General features: G+C 37.4%; 1 protein-coding gene across 1 annotated transcript in view; it reads right to left on the reverse strand.

Moving 5' to 3' along the window:
* Positions 1–471: 471 nt before the first annotated feature.
* Positions 472–27,491, reverse strand: part of LOC111189666 (NLR family CARD domain-containing protein 3-like) — a 273,888-nt gene continuing 246,868 nt past the window's right edge. Inside the window, exons 6-10 of the mRNA XM_049472968.1 lie at positions 11,977–12,172; positions 9,893–11,657; positions 5,524–5,697; positions 1,467–1,635; positions 472–720 (exon numbers count right to left, since the gene is read on the reverse strand). Coding sequence (XP_049328925.1) covers positions 514–720; positions 1,467–1,635; positions 5,524–5,697; positions 9,893–11,657; positions 11,977–12,172 — 2,511 coding nt within the window. The 3' untranslated portion in view covers positions 472–513. The remainder of the gene's footprint in view (positions 721–1,466; positions 1,636–5,523; positions 5,698–9,892; positions 11,658–11,976; positions 12,173–27,491) is intronic.

Below are 27,491 nucleotides of genomic sequence, written 5' to 3' on the forward strand. Positions count from 1 at the left end.
CACTGAGAAAAGGCTGTGAAGAAAAGGCATTCTGTGTTTAAAAGTTAAACAGATTTGATTGAAGTTGATACAATATTTCCAGTGACTGTGAACCACAGTAACACACTCTGTTTCACACAGGTCTGTTTTCACCCTAAACGCCACTAAAATAACGGTCTAATCTGGTTTGTTCTGCAGGTCAATCAAACACCTCCTCCCTTTAAAAAACAGGAAGTTCTTGGCCATGCTGTGATGTAACCCACCTGACTCTCAGCTATAAACAATGGTAGCTTAGCAACACTGCCCAACCATGAACTCAGTTATAACCCAAACATACAGTACTGTTTTTATTTCATCAAATCAAAATCACCACTAATTGGTGCATTTTGGGTAGCATTCTACCAGTCCACTGTATACAATATTACCTTAACATGTTAACATAAACCCAACTCTAAAACACTGTAGGTGAACAACAATTGTGTGTGTGTGTGTGTGTGTGTGTGTGTGTTTCAGAGACAGTAATTCAGTAACTCACTATAGTTTTTCCAGTTTAAAGTGAGGATCCTTCTGTAGATCAGAGAGCAGCTTCTCTCCTGACTCTCCTGGTTCATTGAAGCTCAGATCCAGCACTCTCAGGTGTGAGGGGTTTGATTTCAGAGCTGAAGCTAAAGCAGCACAGCCTTCTTCTGTAATACTGCAGTAATTCAGCCTGCAGAGAGAAGGAGTGAAAAGTACAACAGATGAGTGTACAGTTATATTCACACACTAGGAGTGACACTAGGAGTGACCACCACCCCATACACACAACCCCCACTAGCTCCTAACAATGTTGTAGCAGCAAGTATAAATAAGCTTAACTATACCTGTGAAAGAATCAGACCTGTAAACGTATCTATTAACATGTCTCGCAGTCATTACCATCATATAGACAAACACAGGGTAAGACAGGCATTAGTATTGGATTTTATATACCCTGCATTCCAACCCTCTGCTATTGACCTGTAGAACTACATTAAACACTGCCAAAGAGAAAAAATGTGCATGAGCAGCTCGATATACTGATTTGTGGGATACTGTACATGATTTGTGGTTGTTAGGGAGACACTATCAATATGCAGGAGAATCCTGCAACTCACAGGATCTGTAAAATCAAAGACAAATAATCTAGTAGTGTTACAGAAACTACTAGATTCAAACACATGATAGTTATGATAAAAGGTGATTTGTGATGGAGTCATCAGCTATATTCAGAAAGCTGAAGCTCTTGATTTCTTTAATTTTGCCTGATCTGGTAACAATGTGGATTTACAGCTAGTCAGCTCTGTCTCTAAATTCAGTGAGATCATGATCTACAGAACAGGTATAAAGCAGACAGGAATGAAAGGTTCAAATTTTAAATTTGTGCTGAGAGTAGCTTTATCAACCGGTGGAGGACATACTGTGAAGGTGAGATGCTATTTTGTTGTATTTTGATGATCTTACCCCAGTTTCTTCAGTTTACAGTGTGGATTCTTCAGTCCAGCAGAGAGCAGCTTCACTCCTGAATCCTGCAGTTCATTATTACTCAGGTACAGTTCTCTCAGAGTTGAGGAGTTTGAGCTGAGAGCTGAGGCCAGATCTGCACAGCTTTTCTCTGATAAATTACACCCATACAGCCTGAGAGAGAAATGATAATTCATTAGAATTACTGACATATAAACAATCACACTCCTTAGGAAGGAGGTGTATTCTCATATTTGTGAGAAAATTATGATTTATTCCATAATATATATATATATATTATCCTGTTAATTTAACATACATCAAGAAAATATATCTATTGTGTAAAACAAAAATGAGCAAAAACTGGTTTAAAATAAAGTACTGGGCATTTATTGTAGCCTGCTTGGTAATAATTCAAAAATAAAACGAGTACCTGTGCTGAAACAACAAAAATGAGCGCAAGAGAGAACTTATCGAGCAGCACCTAGGTGACTACACACCCACACTACAATTCCCAGAATACAGTACATTTCTCAGCATTACGCTTTTCATGGCGGGGAGCTGCTTTTGGCACAACCCCCTCTTTGGCACTTGGGAGGGATGTAGGTGACGTTTTTTATAGAATGTATTTATTATTCAGTTATATTTCTCCTACGAGTTAGTAAAATATATACTGTTAATAAATATATACTGTTGTGCGTACATGTCACTGATTAAATATGCGCTACAACGTGCTGAACTTAGTTCAGAATCAGCTTCTTATCACTGGGAACGCCGCTGCTTTCCTCTCACTCATTCCCGCAGCTTCACAGCGCTGCTTTAAACAGTGCGGACGCTGAGCATCTACAGGCTTCAATAGTGGAGCAAAGCGTGCGGCGAAACGAGACGAGTCATTGGATAAATGCTGGGCTTTGTCCCGCCCATCGGACGCTCAGCATCTCTGGGGGCAGTGGGCTGGCCTCAGCCGGCCCGCACGCTCAGCTTCTGCATGATGATCGGATGACCTGTCTGAGGCGGAGTCCCTTTTTGATTGACAGCGAAATGAGCGAATCAGCAATCTTTGGGTGTACCGAAGACTTTCCTAATCCTTATAGCGGCATTTTCTTTATTAAAAACTTCTATCACTCTTTCTGACTTCTATCACACTTTTCTATCGCAAAGCTGTACATAATGTCAGACAGTTTTAATGTTGTGGACGGATTTTGGTGAAGCCATTTGATAGTCTTCCTTACAAAGAAAAACTTAGAGTTAAACAGCAGGGCAGATCAACTGCTCAGATTAATTTGGTGTAAAAGGTGGGAAAAGTAACAGGTATTTTCAGCTGTTCTGGTATGATAAATGAAATGATGAAATGATCAGGGGCAAGTAGTAAGTATTGTGTTATCATTAAAAGTAATTAAAAATATTAAAGGGATTCTTCAAGGAAATTAAAACTGTTTAAAAATGAAATAAATTTACCTGCATTTTTTTCCTTTACCAACTTTAGAGATTTTGCGAAATGTTTTTTTTACTGATCATTTTATGTTTATTCATGTCATAGCGTCTTTTTTACGTAATTGTTCAATGTAAAGAATGGGTCCCTTTTTGTTGTGTCGTGAAAACTTGAAAATAATGCGGTTTGTTTACAAAAAAAAACATCTCAGGGAGAGTAGAATTTACGTATAAATAAAACGACATATGTTAAGATGTAGGCCGAAATTGAGCTTCCCCTCCTTGAAAGACCAGCATCCGCCACTGCTTACAACACTATCTTGGGTATTTCCATTTTTGGTGCCTATATGTAAAAAAAATTTAAAGCCAAGAAGACAGTGTGTGCATGTTCCCGAGAGGGGGTGCTTTCCCTGGTGGGGTGGGGTGTTTTTTCTGAGATATTTTCAATGAGTTATTGTAAATTAATTATTGTTAAAGTTATTGTGAATGAGTTATTGCTCAGAATTATTGTGAATTAGTTTTTGTAAATGAGTTGAATAAAGTTATGTGACTTTTGATTCACTTAATACACTGATTTTATGTGGTAAACGGAGCTTTGTTGTGTATCACATTGTAGTTGTTGTTTTTTTAGATTTGTACCACTTTAGTGGCTGTCAAATTTTTGGTTTTGTTCATTTTTTTTTCTTTATATTGTAAAAAGAAGACAAATACATAGTAAATTCACCAGTGTTAAATCAACACTGTAAGTGTTAAATTTTACACTATTAGGGCCCTACAGGACACACTGTGCAAGACACGTCGCCATGCTCATTGCTATCTTACACCACAACGACAGTCTATTTTTACGCTAAGCTCCTGCGCTGTTAAAATAGCACCAGAGATCAGTAATAACTCTACACTGATGGGCGTGGTGGTCTGGAAGTGAGGTGTCTTCAGGTAAATATCAGGTGCTCCACTGACTGATGATTGACTGTTGTCAAGGTTAATTTCAAAAGCCAGTCCTATATGTGTGCCCAGCCCGTGAACACCCCCGCTCATTAAACACACACGGATGAGTTATTTGTGTTTCTTTTGGTATTATTGCTTTATTGTTTTCTCCTGTTGTGCAGAGTTTTTCATTTTTATCTTTAGAAATATTTTTGTCATTTTTGTTAGTATTCTGAGTTTAGTTTTGGTTAGTTAATTTCCATTTTATGTCTAATTAAATTGTGTTATTATTTTTGTCAGTCTTTTAAAGAGAAGGCCTTATTTGCCTCACAGAGTAAGACTTATCTGACTTTTATTTCACTTAATAAATTATAATTCGCTGCACCTTATGTATGGAAATAGACTGAAAACAGACTGTACACTGTGTGCCTTACAATACAGTGCGCCTAATAGTGCAAAAAATATGGTTTATGATTACTCAGTTAATTAAAGTGAGTGAAGCTGAAAATGTTTTACATATGTAAGAACTATTTAACGTCTTTCCTTTGCTTTACTATAAATAAAAATATGCATATATATATATATATATATATATATATATATATATATATATATATATATATCCACCACACACAATCATCAATAAATTGGTTAACAGATCATTTTAGTGATTATTTCAGCAATTATTAAAGCAAGACATGTCATTTAGCTGAATCTCACACACTGCAGGTTGAACTTTAAATTCAAATAAACAGACATGCATGTACTTCTGATAAAGAGCTCAGAAGAGAACACTTTCCACAGAGAACATGCTCTACTGACATGGTTCTTATAGCCAATAGGAATATAAAGGATAGGTTCCATCTTCTTTACATTAGAGATCAGTTTATGTGCAGTGTAGAACAGCAGAGAAAATGCAGTAATGCAGGATTATTTACTAATTAAATAATTTTATCACACTTCAAAACTAGACTTCTGAGCCCTGAGGCAAATGATACTAATATATAAATCATATTAAATCAAATCAGTGAGTTTATTTCTCTTAATGAGGGTGAAATGAGAATAATATTATTTATTATTTTAAAGTGGAAAGTTGTGACTATATTTATGTGCACATGGTCAGGGCTAATTTTATTAGTTTAGTTTTTTAATTGTCCTGTTGAAACATTCAAAAGCAATGTCAGTTTTCATTAGTTTCAGTATTTTTTTCTATTTATTACTTTTTTAGTTTAAAGCTATTTAATCATTGTGACGATATGAATAGTAACTGTTGTATTTTATCTTATTTTAACTGAAGTGCACCAATTATTTTTTCAAGAGTGTACATACTTAAGTTTATCTCTCCTTCACTGTAACTAAGAAAACTTTTCTTACAAAAACATCTTACAGTTTCATTGTTAATAGAGTGGTTATCCCATGGCTACATCTCCAAAAACTTTTAGTTTTGCAACATTTAAATATATATTTCTCATTATTTAATTGGATGAGGATGATCAATAAATATGATAAACATTACAGCTAAAAAACTTAGGAGGAAAAGCTAAAAAATGTCCAAACTTTAGAAAGTATAAGGTAAACCATTTTCCCCAACAAAAACACCTGGTTAATTTAATTTGCTCAAGAGATTATTTGTGTGTGTGTGTGTGCGTGTGTGTGTGTGTGTAAAGGTGAAATGCTCTGCTTGTTGTATTTTGATGATCTTACTCCAGTTTCTCCAGTTTACAGTGTGGATTCTTCAGTCCAGCAGAGAGCAGCTTCACTCCTGAATCCTGCAGATTATTATGACTCAGGTCCAGTACTCTCAGATTTGAGGAGTTTGAACTGAGAGCTGAGGCCAGATCTGCACAGCTTTTATCTGATAGATTACACCCAGCCAGCCTGAGAGAGAAATGATAATCCATTAGAAACACTGATTTATAAACACACACACCCCTTAGAAAGAGGTGTATTAGTATATTTTTGAGAAGATTATATATCACTCAATGTATTCCATGATAGAAATACAAGTCTGTTCATTTAACAAACATCTAGGAAATAAACCCTTAGGGTGAACATATTCATCACCATCACATCATTCTTCTTCTTCTTCTTCTTCTTCTTCTTCTTCTTCTTCTTCTTCTTCTTCTTATTATTATTATTATTTGATTATTGGATTTAATTAGTGGATTAAAATAAAAATATGCATAAATATACCAATAAAGTCCTCCCTAACAAACACACACAGTTGCCTCTATCATTATTATTTATTATTTTATTAATTAAAAAAACTTTAATATGAGTTAACTGTGATTAACTTAATTTTGAATTTCACTACTAGTCACAACCATGTCTGATTAGTGTCAGTCAGTTAAACAGAACCTGTCTGACAACATGAAGCAGATGAAATATCTCAAAAAGCAGCACATCATGCCCCAAGCTGAAGGAATTCAAAAACAGATAAGAAAACAAAGTCTTTGATCATCTATCAGTCTGGAAAAGGTTACAAAGTCATTTAAAAGGCATTGGGACTCCAGAGAACCACAGTGAGAGCCATTATTCACAAATTGAGAAAACATGGAACACTCATGAACCTTCCAGGAGTGACTGGCCTACAAAATTGCTTCAGAAGGGCATGAACAACTCAACCAGGAGGTAACAAAACAACCAAGAACAACATCTAAAAAACTGCAGGTCTCACACCCCTCAGTTGAGGTCAGTGTTAATGATTTATTAATAAAGAGGCTGGGAGAAAATGATCTCCATGGGAGAATTCCATGCCAAAAAACACTACTGACCAAAAATAATACAACGGCCCATCTCACATTTACCAACAAACATCTTCATGATCCCCAGGATTGGGAAAAATAATGTGGAGTAATGGGCCATCAGTTTGTATGATTAAGCTTAGGTATATTTGGGTTTAGCAGCAGGAGAGTGATCCAAAGCACACCAGTAAGTCCATCTCTGAATGGCTCAGATAAAAAAGCAAAATGTTCAACAAGCTGTTCATGTTCAAAATCCCTCCAATGTGGCTGAATTAAAACAATTCTGTAAAGAAGAGCCAAAACTCCTCCACAGAAATGTGAAAGACTCATTGACAGTTATCACAAACTCTTGATTTCAGTTGTTGCCGCCAAGGGTGACACAACCACATTATTACGTTTAGGGCCAGGTTAGTTTGAATAGTAGTTTTTCCTGAATAAATGAAATTACGGTAGTTTCTCTCCGTATTTGTTGCTTCTTTTTATTATTGTTTATCTTTCCAATATAATTTCGACAAGGCAACTTAGTGAAGTTGTGCCCTCTCAAATCATGCTAGTAGAGAGAGTTTTGGTTTGTTTTTTTCACCATAAAAGTGCTTCTTTCACTCTTCTGGTCCACTGCTGCACAGCAAGGCTGCTTTGTTTACACCTGGGATCAGCTGGATCACGCTGAAGCCGGCCGGCATGATGACCAGGACAACTAACTTCCCAGAAGATCTTTGGAGACGGAAACACAGGAGATGCAGAGGAGAAACATAACAGCACACAGGGAAATCGAGGTAGAGACCCTGGACACATTTGCATCAAGGAACGTGTGTGTTGTCTGAACACTGAGCTGCTGACTGTTGGATTCTCATTATTGGACGCCATATTATTTACAGAGGGAGTTTTCCCATGTACTTCTTGTGGCTGTTTATGTTCCTTCCTCTGTCAACCCAACATCAGCAGGTGATGTTATTTATACAATAACATCATTTATACATAACATAATTTATACATATATACACGTCTTCAAACTCATCACCCGAGTGCTGTTAATGCCGTATCAGGTGACTCTAACCACGTCACAATAGTTAAAGCACTACCACACTCACTTAGTATGTGGACTGTCCTACCAGAGAGGAAAGAACATTGGACTTGCTGGATGATAATGGATCAGCTCTGACCAATGGTCCAACCACTTCTGTACCCCCTTTAATTCCCCTTTCAGCCCTTACTGGGAGTTGAGGATGCCATCATCAACCTGAGTTTATGCTCACCTAGACAGACCAGTGAGCACTGTCATGGTTTTCAACTTCTTTTTTTTTATTTTATGTCTAATTTTTCCCATTTTTCTCCCCAATTTACACGGCCAATTACCCAACCCACTCATTAGGACTCCCCCTATCACTAGCAATGCCACAACACACCAGGAGGGTGAAGACTAGCACATGCTTCCTCCGATACTGTAACGGGACGGTCAGGGATCGGACCCAAGCTCAGAGAGGAAAACCAGTGAAAACAAGGTTTTATTTATTTATATTTAATTATTTATACATGTATATTTATTTATTTGTATATTATATATTATGCTGTATTACTTTTATGTGTTTTTGGAAGTGATTTTGCAACTGCCCAGACCTGGGTTCGAACCAGCAATCTCTGGGTTACTAGTCCAACACTCTATCACTGCGCCACCTGGTCTTGACTTGATTGGGCTTTACTTGGCTGGACTTGGCTTGACTGAACTTGACTTGACTTGACTTGACTTGACTTGACTTGACTGGACTGGACTTGACTGGACTTTGCTTTGCCTTTGTCTTTGTCTTTGCAGTAGTCTTTGCCTTTGTCTTTGCCTTTGCCTTGGGTGTGGTCTTTGCCTTTGTCTTTGTCTTTGCCGTTGCCGTTGTCAGAAGAATACCATACCGGCAAAGGCAAGCAGGAAGTTCAGCCTTATATAGAGGAACCAGCAGGTGTGGATGGTTGGACCTGATTACCTCCTGGAACTCTGGGATTTGGAGTCTCCCTGGGGAACAGTGCCACGCCGCTGCTGCCCTCTGCTGGCAGCTGGCGGTGCAGCCTGACCCCTTACAGATACATGTGAAGCCAGCCACCGCTTCTTTTCGAGCTGCTGCTGATGCAGCATTGCCGAGCAGCCAGCGAGCTTGGAGGAAAGCACAGCGGCTCGGCTCCGGAACATCAGCTCACAGACGCCCTGTGCTGCAGACATCACCCTAGAAGTGATGTGGGGAGAGAGCGCCATCTACCCACCCAGAGGGAGCAGGGCCAATTTTGCTCCCTCTGACGGCAAAGCTGCATGAGCTGGGGTTCGAACCTGCGACCTCCTGCTCATAGTGGCAGCGTCTTGGACCACTCGGCGCCCATGGTTTTCAACTTCTCCACTGCATTTAACAGCATTCGACCTGTTGTATGCTGTTAAATGCAATGGAAGTAGACGCCTCCCTCGTGTCCTAGATTGTAGACTATCTGTACAGACCCCAAGAGTTTTCTGAAGACCCTGCAATTGTTGGATGTATCAGTAGGGGTGAGGAGGATGAGTACAGGGCGACGGTGAATGACTGTCACATGGTGCGAGCTGAACAATCTGCAGATCAATGTGACAAAGACTAAGGAACTGATGGTGAATCTGAGGAGGAACAAGGCACTGATAATCAGTCTGGACACTGCGGAGGATTACAGATATCTGGGAGTGTACAATGAAAACAAACTGGACTGGGCTAAGAACACTGATCACCTTTATTGGAAGGGCCAAAGTCCCCTCTGTTTTTTGAGGTGCCTGAGATCCTTCAATATCTGCCGGATAAATTACATTTCATTGTTCAGTGTGAGTAGATACCCTGAAAAATACATACTAACTTTGAATTAGACCAGGTTGGGTGATTGAGTGAGTGATTGGATTATGGAACAAATGATTTTTTTTGTGTGTACACATTTTAGAAGTATATTTTTATAATAGGTTTTAGCATAAATATGGATTATTCGTTTAAATTTCAGAATATGTATAATATATATGTATAATGTATAATGGCATAATAGTGAATTATTTATATATACTTGGCAGAACTGAAACAATGTTTGTGTTTTGATTGAGGCATTTCAGAGGTGAAATCACCAAAGACGGTCTTTGAATTTGTTTGTTTAGTTTTGTTTTGTAAAGCTCTTTGGAAAATACTCATAGAACTGGCTTGTTCTTCTCTCACGTTCTGAACTAGTTAATTTGTTATTTATTAAATTGTTTAGTTTTTCAACAAATCATCAATAAAACAGAGACTAATGAATATTACAAAATATAAAACAGCACAGATTATACACTGAATAATGAAAATACTCACTTAACCTTCCTGGATGCTTTCACCACTGGTAGCAGCCTCAGAAGACATTCTTCTGATCTCTGAAATTTCCTCAGGTCAAACTCATCCAGCTCCTCTTCTGAATTCAGCATCACAAACGCCACAGCTGACCACTGATCAGGAGAGAGAGTAACTCCACTGAGATCACTGGAACCTCCTCTGTTCAAGTATTTCTGGACTTCCTGCACTAGAGAATGATCATTCAGTTCATTCAGACAGTGGAACAGACTGATAGTTTTCTCTGGAGAGGGATTCTCCCTGATCTTCTGCTTGATGTACTCCACTACTTCCTCTTTGCTGTGAGAGATGTTCTCTGTCTGTATCAGAAGACCTCGTAAGAGAGTCTGATTGGACTCCAGTGAGAGACCCAGAAGGAATCGGAGGAAAAGGTCCAGGTGTCCGTTCTCACTCTGTAAGGCCTTGTCCACGGCTCTCTTCAGGAAGTCAGACATTGTTACCTTTTTAAAAAAATCTAAAAATCCAGATAGAACATTTGTGTTGTTGGACATGAAGGACAGAAACACATATAAAGCAGCCAGAAACTCCTGAACACTCAGATGCACAAAGCTGAAAACCTTCCCCAGGTGAAGTCCCGTCTCCTGTCTGAAGATCTGGGTGCACACTCCTGAGTACACGGACACTTCTCTGACATCAATGCTGCACTCTCTCAGATCTTCCTCATAGAAGACCAGGTTTCCTTTCTCCAGCTGTTGGAAAGCCAGTTTTCCCAGAGTCAGAATAATCTCTCTAGTCTGGTCAAGATCAACATCACTTTTTCTTTGGTACTTCTGGCTGCGGTGTTTGATCTGAAAGATAAGGAAGTGTGTGAACATTTGAGTCAGAGTCTTGGGGATCTCTCCTCCCTCTGCTTCACCCAACATCCTCTCTAGAACAGTGGCTGAGATCCAGCAGAAGACTGGGATGTGGCACATGATGTAGAGGCTTCTGGAGGACTTCATGTGTGTAATGATTCTTTCAGCAAGGCTCTGATCTCTGATCCTTTTCCTGAAGTATTCCTCTTTCTGAGGGTGACTGAACCCTTGTACCTCTGTTACCTGATCAATACATTCAGGAGGGATCTGATTGGCTGCTGCTGGTCGAGTAGTTATCCATAGGAGAGCAGAGGGAAGCAGGTTCCCCTGGATGAGGTTAGTCAGCAGCACATCCACTGAGGCTGACTGTGTTACATCAGATACTCTCTTATTGTTCTGGAAATCTAGAGGAAGCCGACATTCATCCAGACCATAAAAGATGAACATGACTTTGTAACGATGATAATCTCTCTTTTTTAAGTACTTGGTGTCTTTGAAAAACTGATGAAGAAGATCCACCAGACTGAGTTTTTCAGTTTTCATCAGATTCAGCTCTCTAAAAGGAAGTGGAAATATGAAGGGAACATCCTGATTGGCTTTTCCTTCAGTCCAGTCCAGAATGAACTTCTGCACAGAGACTGTTTTTCCAATTCCAGCAACTCCTTTAGTCAGCACAGTTCTGATGGACTGGTCTTTAAAGAGGTCGTTACATTTGATGGGTGTCTCCTGTGTTGCTGGTCTCCTGGATGCTGCTTCAATCTGTCTGACCTCATGTTCATTATTGACCTCTCCACTCCCTCCCTCTGTGATGTACAGCTCTGTGTAGATCTCATTCAGAAGGGTTGAGGTTCCAGGATTTGGGATTCCTTGATTAATGTTCTGATATTTTTCCCTCATTTTGGATTTGAGCTTTTGCTGACACACCGGGGCCAATTCTGAGAACAGAGGAAGACAATAAGGAACATGAAATCAGCTGTGTTCATGCATTAAATACCCCAGTAAAAAGTAACTGAAATAATAAGTGCAGTGTGAATAAATAATAAATAATGAATTAATATTAATGATTATAGTACAGTGTTTTTGTAGCAGTTGTCGAGTTAAAATCAGTATGTGTTTGTTTTAAAGACTACAGCTGATGCTGTGATACATTATCTTATGATTCATTGTTTTTATTTATATTAAAATGCAGGACTTCTCTAAGGAAAGAGATTAGCACTCAGGTTGGTATCCGTGGTCAGGACCTAGAACTCTTACTGCTCTCTAGTGTGTTGGCGAGGTCTTTCTCCTTCATCTTCCTCAGGATGTGCAGTGTGATCTTCAGCACCCCCTCGCTCTGATCATCCTCATCATCCTCCTCTCTCTCAGAGCATGCTGGGTAATCTGGACTCAGGAGCTTCTTGAATGTGTTCAGCTCATTCTTCACTAAAGAGATAAACTTCTGCTGCAGCTCCTGATTAAGAACAAAAAGGTGAGGAGCACTAAAGTACAGAGAGAGGTGATCTGAAAACATGACCATCTGATCAACATCAGAGAGACACTGATCTGAGTCTGATCATCAGAATGTGATTATGAATACATTTTTCATTATTAGCAAATTATGACAAGATTGAAATGGCATTAGTCTGAGAAATAAGGCAAGGCAGGTTTATTCGTATAGCACCTTTCACACACAGAGGCAATTTAAAGTGCTTTACAGAAAGATTTAAAAAACTCAATGTGGAACAAGTTTAAAAGAAAGTTATAAGAAATTATAATTAACAGACAAAAAAGTAGGGCTGCAGCTATCGATTACTTTAGTAATCGAGTACTCTACTGAAAAATCGAATCGATTAATCGAGTAATCGGATAAAACATTTTTAATTGCTTAAAGAGTAATTAAAAATTCACAAGGGAAAACAAGACATTTCACTTAATAATGAATTACCAATTGAAGTTAAATTTTTAAATCCACAACATACATTTCCAAACTACAAACACAAATATAAATAAATATAGGAATAATAATCATTTAATAATTAGTTCTTTAATACAGGAAGTTAAATTATTTTCAACAAGGATTTCTTATAAGGTATAAGGTACATTAATGTTAATCTCACTGATAAGTTAATATATTATATTAACCTTCTCTTGGCTCCACCTCTAACCTGTCCTCGGCTGAGACGGTTCAGCATTAAACCTGCTGTTGTGGGAGGCAAGAGCGAACACACGCTGTCCAGCCTAAAATGCTCTGTTATTATTGCCCTTTCTCCTTGTAAGTTGTCACTCTTTTCCCTGGCTGCTTCAAAATACCCTCTTCTCAACTAAAACCTCCGCTGCCTCCTGCTTCTTCCTGTGCGCGGGTGACGTAACGCTAAGCACGTTGTCACATTAAAAGTGCAAATTACCGCACGCTGAGTTTTTTAAATTAAATAAACGATTGCTCGAGGCAAAGAATATTACTCGATAAATTTTTTTAATCGAGTAAATTGAATTACTCGAGTAATCGTTTCACCCCTACAAAAAAGTAATGCAAACTACATGTCAGGTTTGCAGCAGCAGGACGGACGTGAGGCAGACGTAAACGCAGGTAATATTTGTTTACAAGTAAACAAACAAACAAAAACTAAACTCAAAACAAGATACATTAAGAGACAGGACTACTGGAATTGACATAGACTAAATTACAAAACAGAAAACACCGTAACAGCATGGGTGGAGACAAGGGGAGAGCATGTGCTCTGAGCACATGGCTTTGGAAACAAACAAAGGAGGGGAAAAACATGGAAGCTGATGAGGGACAGGGCAAGGACGTGACAATACAAAATATGACACCTAAAACAGAATTAAAACAAATAACAGTGGATTATATAAAATATATTTAAGACATTATACCAAACAATGTTAAAATAAAGTTATAGGACAATATAATAATAAGCATAAACAAGTAATGAAAACTAAGAACAAAAAACAATACAATAACTAGAAGAAGTCAGGAAGATTTCAGTCATGTCTATGGTTTAGGACTTACGTTGAATATATGATCTAGTTTTTCCCTGATGAAGTGAATTTTCTTCTCTCTGTGGACAAATAGAAAATCCACACTGTTATCTACATGAATAAAAATAAACTGATCTAGGAGCAAAGAGTGCAAGAAAATTTAGAGAAGAATTTCTTTAGAGAAATTTAGAGAAAATCTGCATTAAACTGATAGATTTCCAAATGTTTCTTAAAGCGGAATAGTTTTCCAGAGTGATTGATCAAAATATGTTTTAAGTTTATTCTAATTTATTAAAAAGTAATTACTATTGTATTAATGTATTGTAATAGAACAGATTCTTCCCAACCCTGGATGCACAGTAGGGAAAGTAATTATTTGATCCCCTGCGGATTTTGCAAGTAGGTTTATTTTTACAGAGAGACAGAATGTCAACAATAATCTGAAAAAAAAACATAAAATAAAGGATATTTAATTTGCATTTAAATAGGTTAAATAAGTAATTGATCCTCAAGCAAAACATGACTTATGTGACTAATACTAATATCAAACAAAACATGACTAATATCTACATCTTTGTTGCCCTCCATGTTTAATCAAGGGAATGAAATATTTGGGGTAAAATCCAGTATTGAGTCAAGTTCATGCCCAAGAGCTCAATTTTATTTTTATCTGACCACAATACACTCTCCCAAGCCTTCTCCCAATCATGGATACTCTGTCTCTATCTATTAAAATAAACCTAAACATCCAAGTGGATAGGGTATTTTTCATTTGTGTTTTTAGCCGTTCCATTCATTCCCATTCATTTTGTTGACTATGACGTTTGAAGCTTTGAACACGTCAATGAACCACCAGAAATGGGCGAGACTGGTTCAAAGGTTTGGCGCTATCTCATGTCTCACTGCCTGCCTAATAAAACAGTGAATCTCTTGATGGCCAGTTTGTGTTGAACAGTATCATTACTGATCTCGCAAACAAAATGGAATCTTACAGCACCTCTACCTCAACCAAGCGTTCCATTGCTTAGGAACATTTTTTGAAAATAGCAAGAAGAGGTTAAGCACTAAATATATTAAACATTCTTATGTCAATTAACACTAACTGTATAATGTGTTATTCTAATGAAATTATTGATATTTTAAAGGAGAGGTGTCAGCTCTGTTCCCAGGAGTTGGAATTTATCTCAATGCTGAGACATCTTATTGCAAAGCACGAGAGCACCTCAGCACCGCATTCCTCCAGTGACATTCTTGGGACTTCATTGTATTTTCATATTTAATAGTTGTTATTTTCATTAAAATTAAAATTTTCATTTATTTTAACATAAATTTAATGTAAAAATGTGCACCGGTTTAATAAACATATCTGAATCATTAAATAAACATGTCACCCTTATGATTTTTTTTGTGAAAAAAACAAAAACAAATTGCCTAATATACATCTGCATGAGACTCATACATTTAAATCTACATCCAAAGGTTTTACTTTGTCTTTTGTATTGAACATTATATATCCAAATCTATGTGTAAAGTTCAAAGCGTTCACGCTGTGTTCACATTTCATCACACACACTCGTTCAAATGCCAGGGTCATACACTGGATAAAGTTTTTTTCTCTGTGGGGTCCGTTAGCGAATTTAGAACATTGTGCTGTGGAGAAATCAGTGCAGATGAACAGAAAGAAGAACAACCAGTGTGTGTGTGTGTGTGTGTGTGTGTGTGTGTGTGTGTGTATGTGTGTGTGTGAGTGTGCGTGAGTGTGTTTGTGTGTGTGTGTGAGTGTGCGTGTGTGTAATATGCATTATAAAGGTAATTTACATTAAACTCTCTGAGGCTTTAAAGTTTCACTCACTTTGAATCAGAAGTCACAGCTTCACTGCTGATATTAGGAGGTTCCCCCATGGACCGGTCACTCTTCATAGACACACAGCTGGGCTCTGGAGAAGCTCCTCTCTGGGTTTCAGTTCTGTTAACATTAAACACAGTGAAACTCCAGCATTTACACAGTAAACCCCTAAAACACAACACAGCTTTAATAAAGATCAGGAGAACTGAAGAGCTTGACTCTCAGAACAGAACAGTAGCACCCTACCATAATCATATCTCCTCTGACCTTATCTTAGGTGCACTAGATGTATGTATTTTTTTCCCTTATTATATTTTTTAGTATTTTTTATATATTTCTGTAATCTTTTGTAATCTTTTGTTCAGAACCTCCCCTACCTGGGACAGTCTGACCATCTCTCTCTGTTCCTGCTCCCCAGGTACCCTCCAGTCATCCAGCGGGTAAAACCTTCAACCAGGTCTGTAAAGATCTGGATGGATGGAGCTGATTCCACTCTTCAGCATCAGTTCCAGCACACTGACTGGAGAGAGTATGCTGCCCGGGCCACCACAGACTCACACATCAACATTGACATTTACACTAACTCTGTCCTGGAACATATTAACAACTGTGTGGACAGAGTGACATCACAAAAAACAACAAAAAACAATAACTTTCCCTAACCAGAAGCCCTGGATGGACAGAGAGGTTCGCCTCCTGCTCAAAGCTAGAGATGCTGCCTTCAGGTCTGGAGACCGGGAGGCTTACAGCTCTGCCAGAGCTAACCTGAAGAAAGGGATCTCTATGGCCAAGCACTGCTATAAACAGCGGATTGAGGAGTACTTCAGCTCATCTGACCCCCGGCAAATGTGGCAAGGCATACAAACCTTGACTGACTTCAAACCACCCAGAACTGTTCCACTCACCAATTGTGCCTCACTCCCTGACGAGCTAAACCACTTCTATGCTCGTTTTGATCGTGGGAACAAGGTGGTATCATCAAAAACCGATCCTCCAACTCACGATCACCCACTCACACTCTCCACCTTGGCCGTTCGTCACACGCTGAGTAGAGTAAATGCACAGAAAGCAGCCAGTCCTGATGGTGTACCTGGCCGGGTGCTAAGAGCTTGTGCTGAGGAGCTATCTGGTGTTTTTGCACACATTTTCAATCTGTCGCTGGCCCAGGCATCTGTCCCAACCATCTTCAAGACTGCCACCATTGTGCCAGTGCCAAAGCACTCAACTGCTTCAGCCCTGAATGACTTCCATCCTGTTGCACTCACCCCAATCATCTCCAAGTGTTTTGAAAGACTAGTTCTTTCTCACTTGAAAACCTACCTGGCTGCTACCCTGGACCCACATCAGTTCGTCTACCACAGCAAGATGTCAACTGAAGATGCCATTTCCACAGCACTTCACACTGCACTGACCCACCTGGACTGTCAGAACTCCTATGTCAGAATGCTGTTCATTGATTTCAGTGCAGCATTCAACACAGTGATCCCAAGCTGATCTCCAAACTCAGCCATCTGGGCATCAGCGCATCCCTATGTAACTGGATTTCAGACTTCCTGACTGACAGACCCCAGTCTGTTAAGTTAGACAACCTCTTCTCCTCACTCATCACCCTGAGCACTGGTGTTCCACAAGGTTGTGTACTGAGCCCAATCCTCTACTCCCTGTTCACCCACGATTGCGTATCTGTTTATGGTTCCAACACCATAGTCAAGTTTGCAGATGACACCACAGTGATAGGCCTGATCAGAGACAACGATGAGGCGGCCTACAGGGATGAGGTACAGAACTTGTCTTCATGGTGCCAAGACAACAACCTGGAGCTTAACACCCAGAAAACCAAGGAGATCATCATGGACTTCAGGAGGTCTAGAAGCCTGGCCCACTCCCCCATCTACATCAGCGGAACTGCAGTAGAGCAGGTGACCAGCTTCAAGTTCCTCGGCATCCACATCTCCAGTGATCTCACCTGGTCTCTGAACTCCTCCGTCCTGGTCAAGAAGGCACAGCAACGTCTTTACTTCCTTCGGAGACTGAAGAAAGTTCACCTGTCTCCCAGGATGCTGGTGAACTTCTACCGCTGTACCATTGAGAGCATACTCACCAACTGTATCTCAGTATGGTACGGCAACTGCTGCGCTGCTGACCAAAAAGCACTCCAGCGAGTAGTGAAGACGGCCCAACGCATCACAGGCACCCAGTTACCCACCATCCAGGACATTTACTACAAACGCTGCCTGGGCAGGGTGAGGAACATCATCAAGGACGTTTCTCATCCGAACCACAATCTTTTCACCCTCCTTCCATCTGGCAGGCGTTACAGGAGCCTACGCTCCCGCACCACCAGACTCAGGAAGAGCTTTTGCCCTGAAGCTGTAATTATGGCGAACGCTGCACAGATAGTTTAACATCACACTACCACTCTACATTCATGAACTCTGCGTATACACTTTAACATTGCACTCCCTATCTGCATCCTTGCACCCTCTGTACTATTATTGCACTTTATTTATATTTGCCAACATATTACTATATGCTCATTTATCAGTAGTTTGGTATTTACTCCACTCATGTATATATTGTCTGTATACACTACTGTATTCCACTGTTTACACTGCTCTACATTTTATACCTTAAACTGTATTGCTGCTACCTGCACATCCGTATTGCATTTATGTAAGATACTTCTGTAGATCTCATTATATATTTGTATATTTATATATTTATACTATGTATATATACTTATATCTATGCACTTTATGTAAATAACACTGTATATTGCACTTCTGGTTGGATGCTAACTGCATTTCATTGGCTCTGTACTTGTACACTGCATAATGACAATAAAGTTGAATCTACTCTAATCTAATCTAATCTAATCTTAAACTGCATCTTTGTTGCCCTCCATGTTTAATCAAGGGAATTAAACATTTGGGGTAAAATCCAGTATTGAGTCAAGTTCATGCCCAAGAGCTCAATTTTATTTTTATCTGACCACAATACACTCTCCCAAGCCTTCTCCCAATCATGGATACTCTGTCTCTATCTATTAAAATAAACCTAAACATCCAAGTGGATAGGGTATTTTTCATTTGTGTTTTTAGCCGTTCCATTCATTCCCATTCATTTTGTTGACTATGACGTTTGAAGCTTTGAACACGTCAATGAACCACCAGAAATGGGCGAGACTGGTTCAAAGGTTTGGCGCTATCTCATGTCTCACTGCCTGCCTAATAAAACAGTGAAGCTCTTGATGGCCAGTTTGTGTTGAACAGTATCATTACTGATCTCGCAAACAATATGGAATCTTACAGCACCTCTACCTCAACCAAGCGTTCCATTGCTTAGGAACATTTTGTGAAAATAGCAAGAAGAGGTTAAGCACTAAATATATTAAACATTCTTATGTCAATTAACACTAACTGTATAATGTGTTATTCTAATGAAATTATTGATATTTTAAAGGAGAGGTGTCAGCTCTGTTCCCAGGAGTTGGAATTTATCTCAATGCTGAGACATCTTATTGCAAAGCACGAGAGCACCTCAGCACCGCATTCCTCCAGTGACATTCTTGGGACTTCATTGTATTTTCATATTTAAAAGTTGTTATTTTCATTAAAATTAAAATTTTCATTTATTTTAACATAAATTTAATGTAAAAATGTGCACCGGTTTAATAAACATATCTGAATCATTAAATAAACATGTCACCCTTATGATTTTTTTTGTGAAAAAAAAAACAAATTGCCTAATATACATCTGCATGAGACTCATTTAAATCTACAGCCAAAGGTTTTACTTTGTCTTTTGTATTGAACATTATAAATCCAAATCTATGTGTAAAGTTCAAAGCGTTCACGCTGTGTTCACATTTCATCACACACACTCGTTCAAATGCCAGGGTCATACACTGGATAAAAAACGTTTTCTCTCTGTGAGCTCGTTTAGCGAATTTAGAACATTGTGCTGTGGAGAAATCAGTGCAGACGAACAGAAAGAAGAACAACCAGTGTGTGTGTGTGTGTGTGTGTGTGTGTATGTGTGTGTGTGAGTGTGCGTGAGTGTGTTTGTGTGTGTGTGTGAGTGTGCGTGTGTGTAATATGCATTATAAAGGTAATTTACATTAAACTCTCTGATGCTTTAAAGTTTCACTCACTTTGAATCAGAAGTCACAGCTTCACTGCTGAAATCAGGAGGTTCCCCCATGGACCGGTCACTCTTCATAGACACACAGCTGGGCTCTGGAGATGCTGCTCTCTGGATTTCAGTTCTGTTAAAATTAAACACAGTGAAACTCCAACACAGAGCACATCTTTAATAAAGTGCAGTGATGTACTGAGACCCAGAGCTTCCTCCTCCACTGCTGAACCCAGTGGAGGAACCAGAGGAAGCTGTAGTTCCATAGGCACTAAAGCTAACAGCTCTAGGGTGATACCCACACCTACTTTACTTTATTTACTTTCAGAGCGAGTCACAAGAGTCCGGTTCCCCAGCATGTCTTTCATTTATTAACACCCTGAAGCACTTACAAATAAAACTATATTTGACAAAAACAGAGGAAAACTGCAACTGGCCTAATACGAAGCAGAGAGAGAGAGAGAGAAGCAGCCTCCTAACCTAAATCACTCCTAATCACACACTGCCGCTGCATCTGTTAAACTGATCTAAACAAAATATAGTGCACTTCACATATGTCTCTTAAAAGACCATAAACCTCAATCTTGTAACAACTGCTTAACTGTAACTGGTTCTATAACTTTTATAACTAATCTATAACATAACTATTATAGATTATAAAATTGTGGCCAAACTGACAACTCGTTTTAACAAGGTCATCATGACACAAAATCTTCAATATTTTTTTAATAATAACAATTAGGGGTGTGCCATATCATATCATACGCAATAATATCGCCAAAATTTTTGCCAAGTAAAAAGCAAAATTCACACTGTTCTCATTTCCCATTATATATCTACTAGAGACACATTATATCTGTCCAGTATCATTTATTTTACTCTAATTCTGGATATATGGAGATATTTGGAGTGCATTATTATTAGTATCATGTGTCATGGCTGGACAGGACTTGGACTGGTTTTATTAAATAAGACAGAGAATACAGTAGTTAAAATAAGCAGGGTCAACACCGATGAAGCCAGATAGGATGAACCTACCAAAAATGGAGAACAGTCCAGAGATCATACACAGAAGGGCAACAACAGAGAACAGGCCAAAAAATCGAGCAGTAGAAAACTGTCCAGGTCGTACACAAGAAACCCAATAACAAGAGGCAGACAAAAATCAGAGTAGTTAACAAAACAATCCAGAGGTAGTACACTGAGAAAAAACACAGGCAATAGCACTCTCTAATGCTGGTGAACCAAACAATTACTCGGCACATGTGTTTGTGTGTTTGTGTGTGTGAAAGGGCTTTTTATACTGTGGGTAATCAGTCCTCTGAACTTCGTGGAGGTGTCATTTGTTAGGTCATGTGATCAAGTGAATGTGTGATGTCAGTGTGTGGTGCGTTCTGGGTAGTGTTTGCAGTTTGGAGGCTGGAAGTCACAGGCAGAGCCATAGACATCTTATACATAAGGTGTGTCTCACGCATCCTTCGAAGGACTCATTTGAAAGCCGATTACGTCACCGCGGTGCGACTAGGCTGTCCCATTTCGAAGACTCCTTCGAATGCGGCCGACAAATGCAGCCTTCTTTTCCTCGGAAGGAATGCACCGGGTGTATCCTTCACAGCCTACAGTATCCCAAGATTCATTGCGCGCCGGCTTATTTCAGCAAGAAAAGGGCGGTGTCAGCAGAGGAGTCAGCTGTATTATGTAGTTTATAGATATATAAATACTTATAGATATTATAAATATTATTTATATATTATATCATTTATATTATTTATTTTATATATGTAGTATCATGTTTATGTTATATGTTTTTAGTTTATAGATATATAAATACTTATATATTTATTTACATAACTAAATAATATATATATATCTGTGTATGTATTAATTAAGTATTGTTTAGTTTATATATATATATATATATATATATATATATATATATATATATATATATATAACTAAATAATACTTTATTCTAATTTATTCTTTTTTTTTCAACTTCATTTCAAACACCCTTTTACTTGTTTATGTTCAGTTCCACCCGTTCACATTTAAAACATTTAAGTATTTGCACAGTTAAATAACCTGGACTTAATTAATTTGGTATTTTGTGCTCTGAAGCAAAACTAGAATGAAAATATCTGGCTCATTTCTCAGCTCTGACTTTAGCTGTGGCGGGTAGAATCTCAAACAGGAAACAGGAAATACTCCGTAGGGTAGACTGTCCCATTTCAGTAGAGCCGCTGCAGCTTCCCATCCTTCAAAGGACACACCTTCATAGACCGCGTCCTTCGAAGGATGCAGCCCCTGAATTGGGACACATTGATAAGACACCGCATACCCTGCCTCCTGGCATGTCAGCATGGCCGCCATATTGGAGGAGGCAACCCTGCACCCTGAGTGCATTAATTTACACTGAGAAAGGAGTTTAATACACCTTTAATAATCACAACTCCATAAAGTTTACCCGAATTTCACACGGTTTGGTTTGTTACAAACAGCAGAGATGCAGAAACGATTCAGGATGCTGTTACACATTACAAATATAAGCTTTCAGCAATACATTAAATACTTTACATTATGCTCTTAAACAAAGACAGACATATGGTATGGCATATTAATTAAGTGTTTTAATTAATTAATTGTATCTATGTGTGTACATACATACACACACACACACACACTTATATATATATATATATATATATATATATATATAAGGATTTAATACATACTTATTTATTTTGATTTGTTGATCCACAATGTCTCCGGCAGATAACTGTGTCCACAAAAAGTGTCCAGTGATCATTATATAAAATATAATAATAAGTGGGGTTTAACTGTTTGGATGACCTGACTTCCTTTCAACTCATAAGAAAGGCTCCAGCAAATACTGTTCAATTTAAATAAAAAATTACCCCATGGCTCAAAGAGTGTCCCAATAGTTATGCACATAAAAAGTTACATTCTTAATATATTTAGTTTATATTTTAAACGTTTGTTGTTGCACACAAACATATTTCAATTAACATTTCATTAACTGCACTTTATAAGAGAAAGTGTTCAATGCTAATAAAACATTTCAAGCTTTAAATTTGAAGTATTGCTTTTTTGAATACCCCTTCAATAAAAACACCAGCACAAATTAAAATATACCACTGCTGCGGGTGCCCTGCCCCACAGGTGTTGGGTCTGTGGTGGACATGGCCCAGAGGAGCGGTGGTTGGCATCCCTTATTTTAAATTCTAAAAGGTGGCAACCCTAGTAGTGGTCATGTTGACATTCTGATTCAGATAAATACAGACAACAGTACAGAAAAAGAGCTAATGGACAGTCAACAGATTAAACTACAATAAATATTACTTTCCTGTATCTTGACCATCTAAATTTGACATTACTAAATATTCAATGAAATGAAATAATTGTCAATAGGTGTCCATTTCCAGTTGCCCTAACTCCCCAACCCTTTAAAATAGATATAGTAGGCTGTTAATAGCTTTAACCTATAATGTAATTTAAAAACTTGTAGAAACTACATTTGTATTTTTTTTAGTAGAAATTCTCATTGGTAAAACTGCCTATATTATTTTTGTGTTCAATCTGAATACTGTGTCCCTTATTATTGTTGTTGTAATTTTGCCTTTTACTTAGTGCCTTATCTTTGATTGTAAAGTGTTTTTGAGAATTTTGAAAAGCGCTATATAAATAAAATGTATGTTTATTATTATTATTATTATTATTATTATTATTATTATTATTATTATTAACAAAAATAAACATTACTGTAATGTACTCTGAACTTGGTATTTAAGGGGACTAACTTCAAATGATCAAACAGTATGCATCATGGGTGTAGAAACAAGGAGGTGGTCATAATGTTACGCTTGATCAGTGTATATAAAAGATGTAAATACAAATATTAGAATAAAAAAATTATAATCATCACCCCCCATCTGTTATCATAATAATTTTAGCTATGAAAAAAGTTACAATTATCTGTATTTGGGGCAACATATATTTTGTAGCATGAATTATTCAGTGAATGAAAGACAGTATGAACAAAAAGGAAAAAAATATTTCTTGCAGTTCATGCTATTGATGGTCTATTAGATTTATTTTCATTGATGAAGATGTTACTTTTAAAAGACTATAATAGGCTTTAATAATCTCGAGTTAGGGCTACTATGCAGAATAGGCAATTATTTCTAATCAGTTGAATTAGAATCAAAAGAAAAACAGTATATTATATGTATATATGTTTGTAATTACTAAATATTTAAATGTTATATTTAATATTTAATCAGAGGTCTGAATAAAAAAACTAAAAGTTAACATTTCATGTAGCTCATGGTACTGACAGTCTTTTTGCTCCGTTTTCATATAATGGCGTCACATTCAACAGAAGTGATGGTCTGAAGTCAGGGTAACTGGAAACATGCAGAATATACAAAAATTATCATTAATGCCATGTTCAGAGGATTATCATAAATTGCGGTTCATGCTACTGACTGTACATTAGCTCTGTTTACTTGAGCTGTTTGATAATCTGGAGGTAACTGGAAATATGCAGATTACATTATTTCTCATTAAATCTTTTCATAGGTCAGATTTACAAAGTCGAAATATTTCAAAACAACGTTTATAAAAATGTTTGTATGTATAGAGTTTGGTATTCAAGACATTGTCACTGTAATTTTTCTTATGATCCATGCCTTTTGGCCTGTTATTTTGATGATAATAATAATAATAATAATAATAATAATAATAATAATAATAATAATAATAATAATAATAATAATAATAATAATAATAATAATAATTTTGTTGTTGTAAATATAAGGTGTGAGATTGGATCATTCAAGTCCCACTAGGCCGCTCAGTGTTGCGACATTTTAAGGTGGACCGGAAATACAGAATAAGGTGCTGCGTAGTACGATCTGTCGACGAACACATGAACACACCATGAGAAAAATCCTATTTTACACCAAAATCACATTATTCTCTCACCTCTCAGCTTCCTGTGAGTCCTGTTCCCCAGAGACACTCATTTTGGAGCTCATCTTCCTCCTTCAGATTACACCTAATCCTGTAAACACACACACACACACACACACACACACCACACACACACACACACACACACACACACACTTATCAAGTTCACACACTGACTTCCTCTTTAAAGTAATGTAAAGTTCTTCTCTCTGAGTCTAAAACACTTTTAGTCAGACAGTAAATTCTAGTATTAAAGCTTCAGTTTTTACCTCTGTGCTTTTTATCCAAATGCTCTTAATGATCTTCTCTCAATTAAACAGACGCTGCTGAAGATTTCTCTTTCACCTCAAACCAGTTTGATCTGGATTGGTTCCTGACCTGAGGAGTACACAAAGGTGCAAAGGTTAAAGATGGAGGAATGACATTTGACCAATCAGAGCACTCCCTCCACCCACCTGCCTGAACAGGTGAGACTCTACCTGAACACACAGATTTATGCAGCTGATTCTCAGTGAAAGCTGGACACGGTCTGCTGAGGTGAAAAGACTACTTGAAGTTTTGAAGCAGAAACAGCAGGATATGTTCTGACTCTGGTATTCAGTAAATAATAATACATCACAGTTCTGATTAAATAACATCTTACTGAACTTTATCATCATTTTATCTGTTTTAGGAGATTCTCTCATTTACTTTCTGGAGTCTGGAGCCTCTCAGACAATACTGAGGTCGTCTAACACGGCCTGACATTTTGTAATATTTAAACTACATAATAAACACTGAACCATAAGTGATACATGTGCTTATTTTCAGGAGAAACTTAACTTCAGTAATGTAATAGCAGTAAGAATTTAATTCATCTATATTTTCTTTACATTGAGTCAAAATTTCTTGATGAATGGACCAATAAAAATATATTTAAAAACTATTTTACTTTAACTTCCTCTGAAAGATAGTAAAGTCTGACGTTCCCATTTCTTTAAACACTGTCCCAGTTTGTTCACTAGTGTTCTCTAACAAACCACTGAGGTCTTCACAGAACAGCTGTATTTATACTGAGACTAAATTACACACAGCTGGATTAACTCTATTAACTCATTCAGTGACTTCTGAAGGCAATTGATTGCACTTGATTTTATTTAGGCATTTCAGAGAAAAGGGGGCTGTATACTTTTGCACGTCACACTTTTCAGATTTTTATTTGATTAAAAGTTTGAAAACCATGTATAATTTCCGTTACAATAATGTGATATTTTGTGTTGGTCTATCATTTAATATCTCAATAAAATACATTTAAGATTGTTGATTTAAGGTGATAAAGTGTGAAAAATGTCAAGGGTTATGAATACTTTTGCAAGCCACTGTAATTATTATAATTATTTCAATAGGAGAATAACAACTGTACCGTATGATACCATATTTAAATCACAGCAGTGTCATATTTCAATATGTTAATAATATATTCACCATAAATCATCCTAGTAGTTATAGAGATGATCATTAATAAGTGTGTAATGGCTGTGTAATAACTGTATAATAACTGTATAATAACTGTATAATAACTGTGTAATAACTGTATAATAACTGTGTAATAACTGTATAATAACTACTATACTATAGAACAGCTGAACAGCCAGTGTAATAATTAGCATTATGTGTCTCAGTATTTTTAATGGTAGAATCACAGATACCACATAACTATGTCTATAACTATAAACTACAATAGTAAAACTATGGCAGCATCATTAATTAAACATAGTGATCATAAGGACTCACAGTAGTTCAGAGTAATGTTATGGTTATATATGCAATAACTATAGTCACTATATAAAATCATAGTAAAACCATAGCAATTCTTTTGTAAGAGTAACTAAGAGCTAGATTAATTTAATAGATTAATGATGAGCTTCCAGCAGCTGATCAGCCAATAGACTGCACTAGAAAATCAACACATAGAAACAACAGTAAAATAAACTAAACACTGCACTTTATTAATATATGAAATAAACAGGCAGCATTAATGCTAAAAGTCTCTCTTTACACTGCAAACATGATCATTACAGACAGTAGCTGTGAGGGAGAGCTGGCATCCCCCCACAGGAGGGAGGCAGAGAGCCACCACTGAGCCTGAATCCAGACCTGCTGCTAGACTGGTTTCCACCACCAGAGGGAGGCAGAGAGCTTCCTCTTATCTCATCATTCATCATCTGCTCCACATGAGCTCTGGTCTATTTACAGTTTTTTACAATCACTAACATGCTTTTATCTGATCTGTATTCACATTTTCAAAACTCTAAATACGCTTAACTCAACATCTGTCTGTTGTGGACTAAACTGTTCATACAGTTCATGTAGCGATCACACAATATGTATTCAATTAGCATGTTTTATACATGCTTACATTTTATTAACAAACTAAATTATCCACTAACACAGTTCTGGATTTTTCTTATCTTATTTACAATTGCTTTAATACAGCATGCTAAAATTAAATATCTCATGTTACAAACCTTAAATACAGTATATAACTGCTGTTTTTACAACAATAGCATGTGTAAATCTATTATAACTAATATACACATTATTAATAATAAATAAAATTCTATGATAAGCCAATCAGAGCTGGAACTGGATTTTATCATTAGATATAATGCTGTCAGTGACATGAACACATAAAAAAGGGTATTTTTGTTTTGGACTGAGTGTGGCCAGTGTAGCTATTGGAGCTCATAGAGAGAGAGAGAGAAAGAAAGAAAATATCTCTGGATGGAGGGAAAGTAATAGTTACTTCAGGAAAAGGTGTAGTTAAACCAGGACAAGGGAG

Source organism: Astyanax mexicanus, unplaced genomic scaffold (genome assembly GCF_023375975.1).
Source record: "Astyanax mexicanus isolate ESR-SI-001 unplaced genomic scaffold, AstMex3_surface scaffold_32, whole genome shotgun sequence".
Lineage (NCBI taxonomy): Eukaryota > Metazoa > Chordata > Actinopteri > Characiformes > Acestrorhamphidae > Astyanax > Astyanax mexicanus.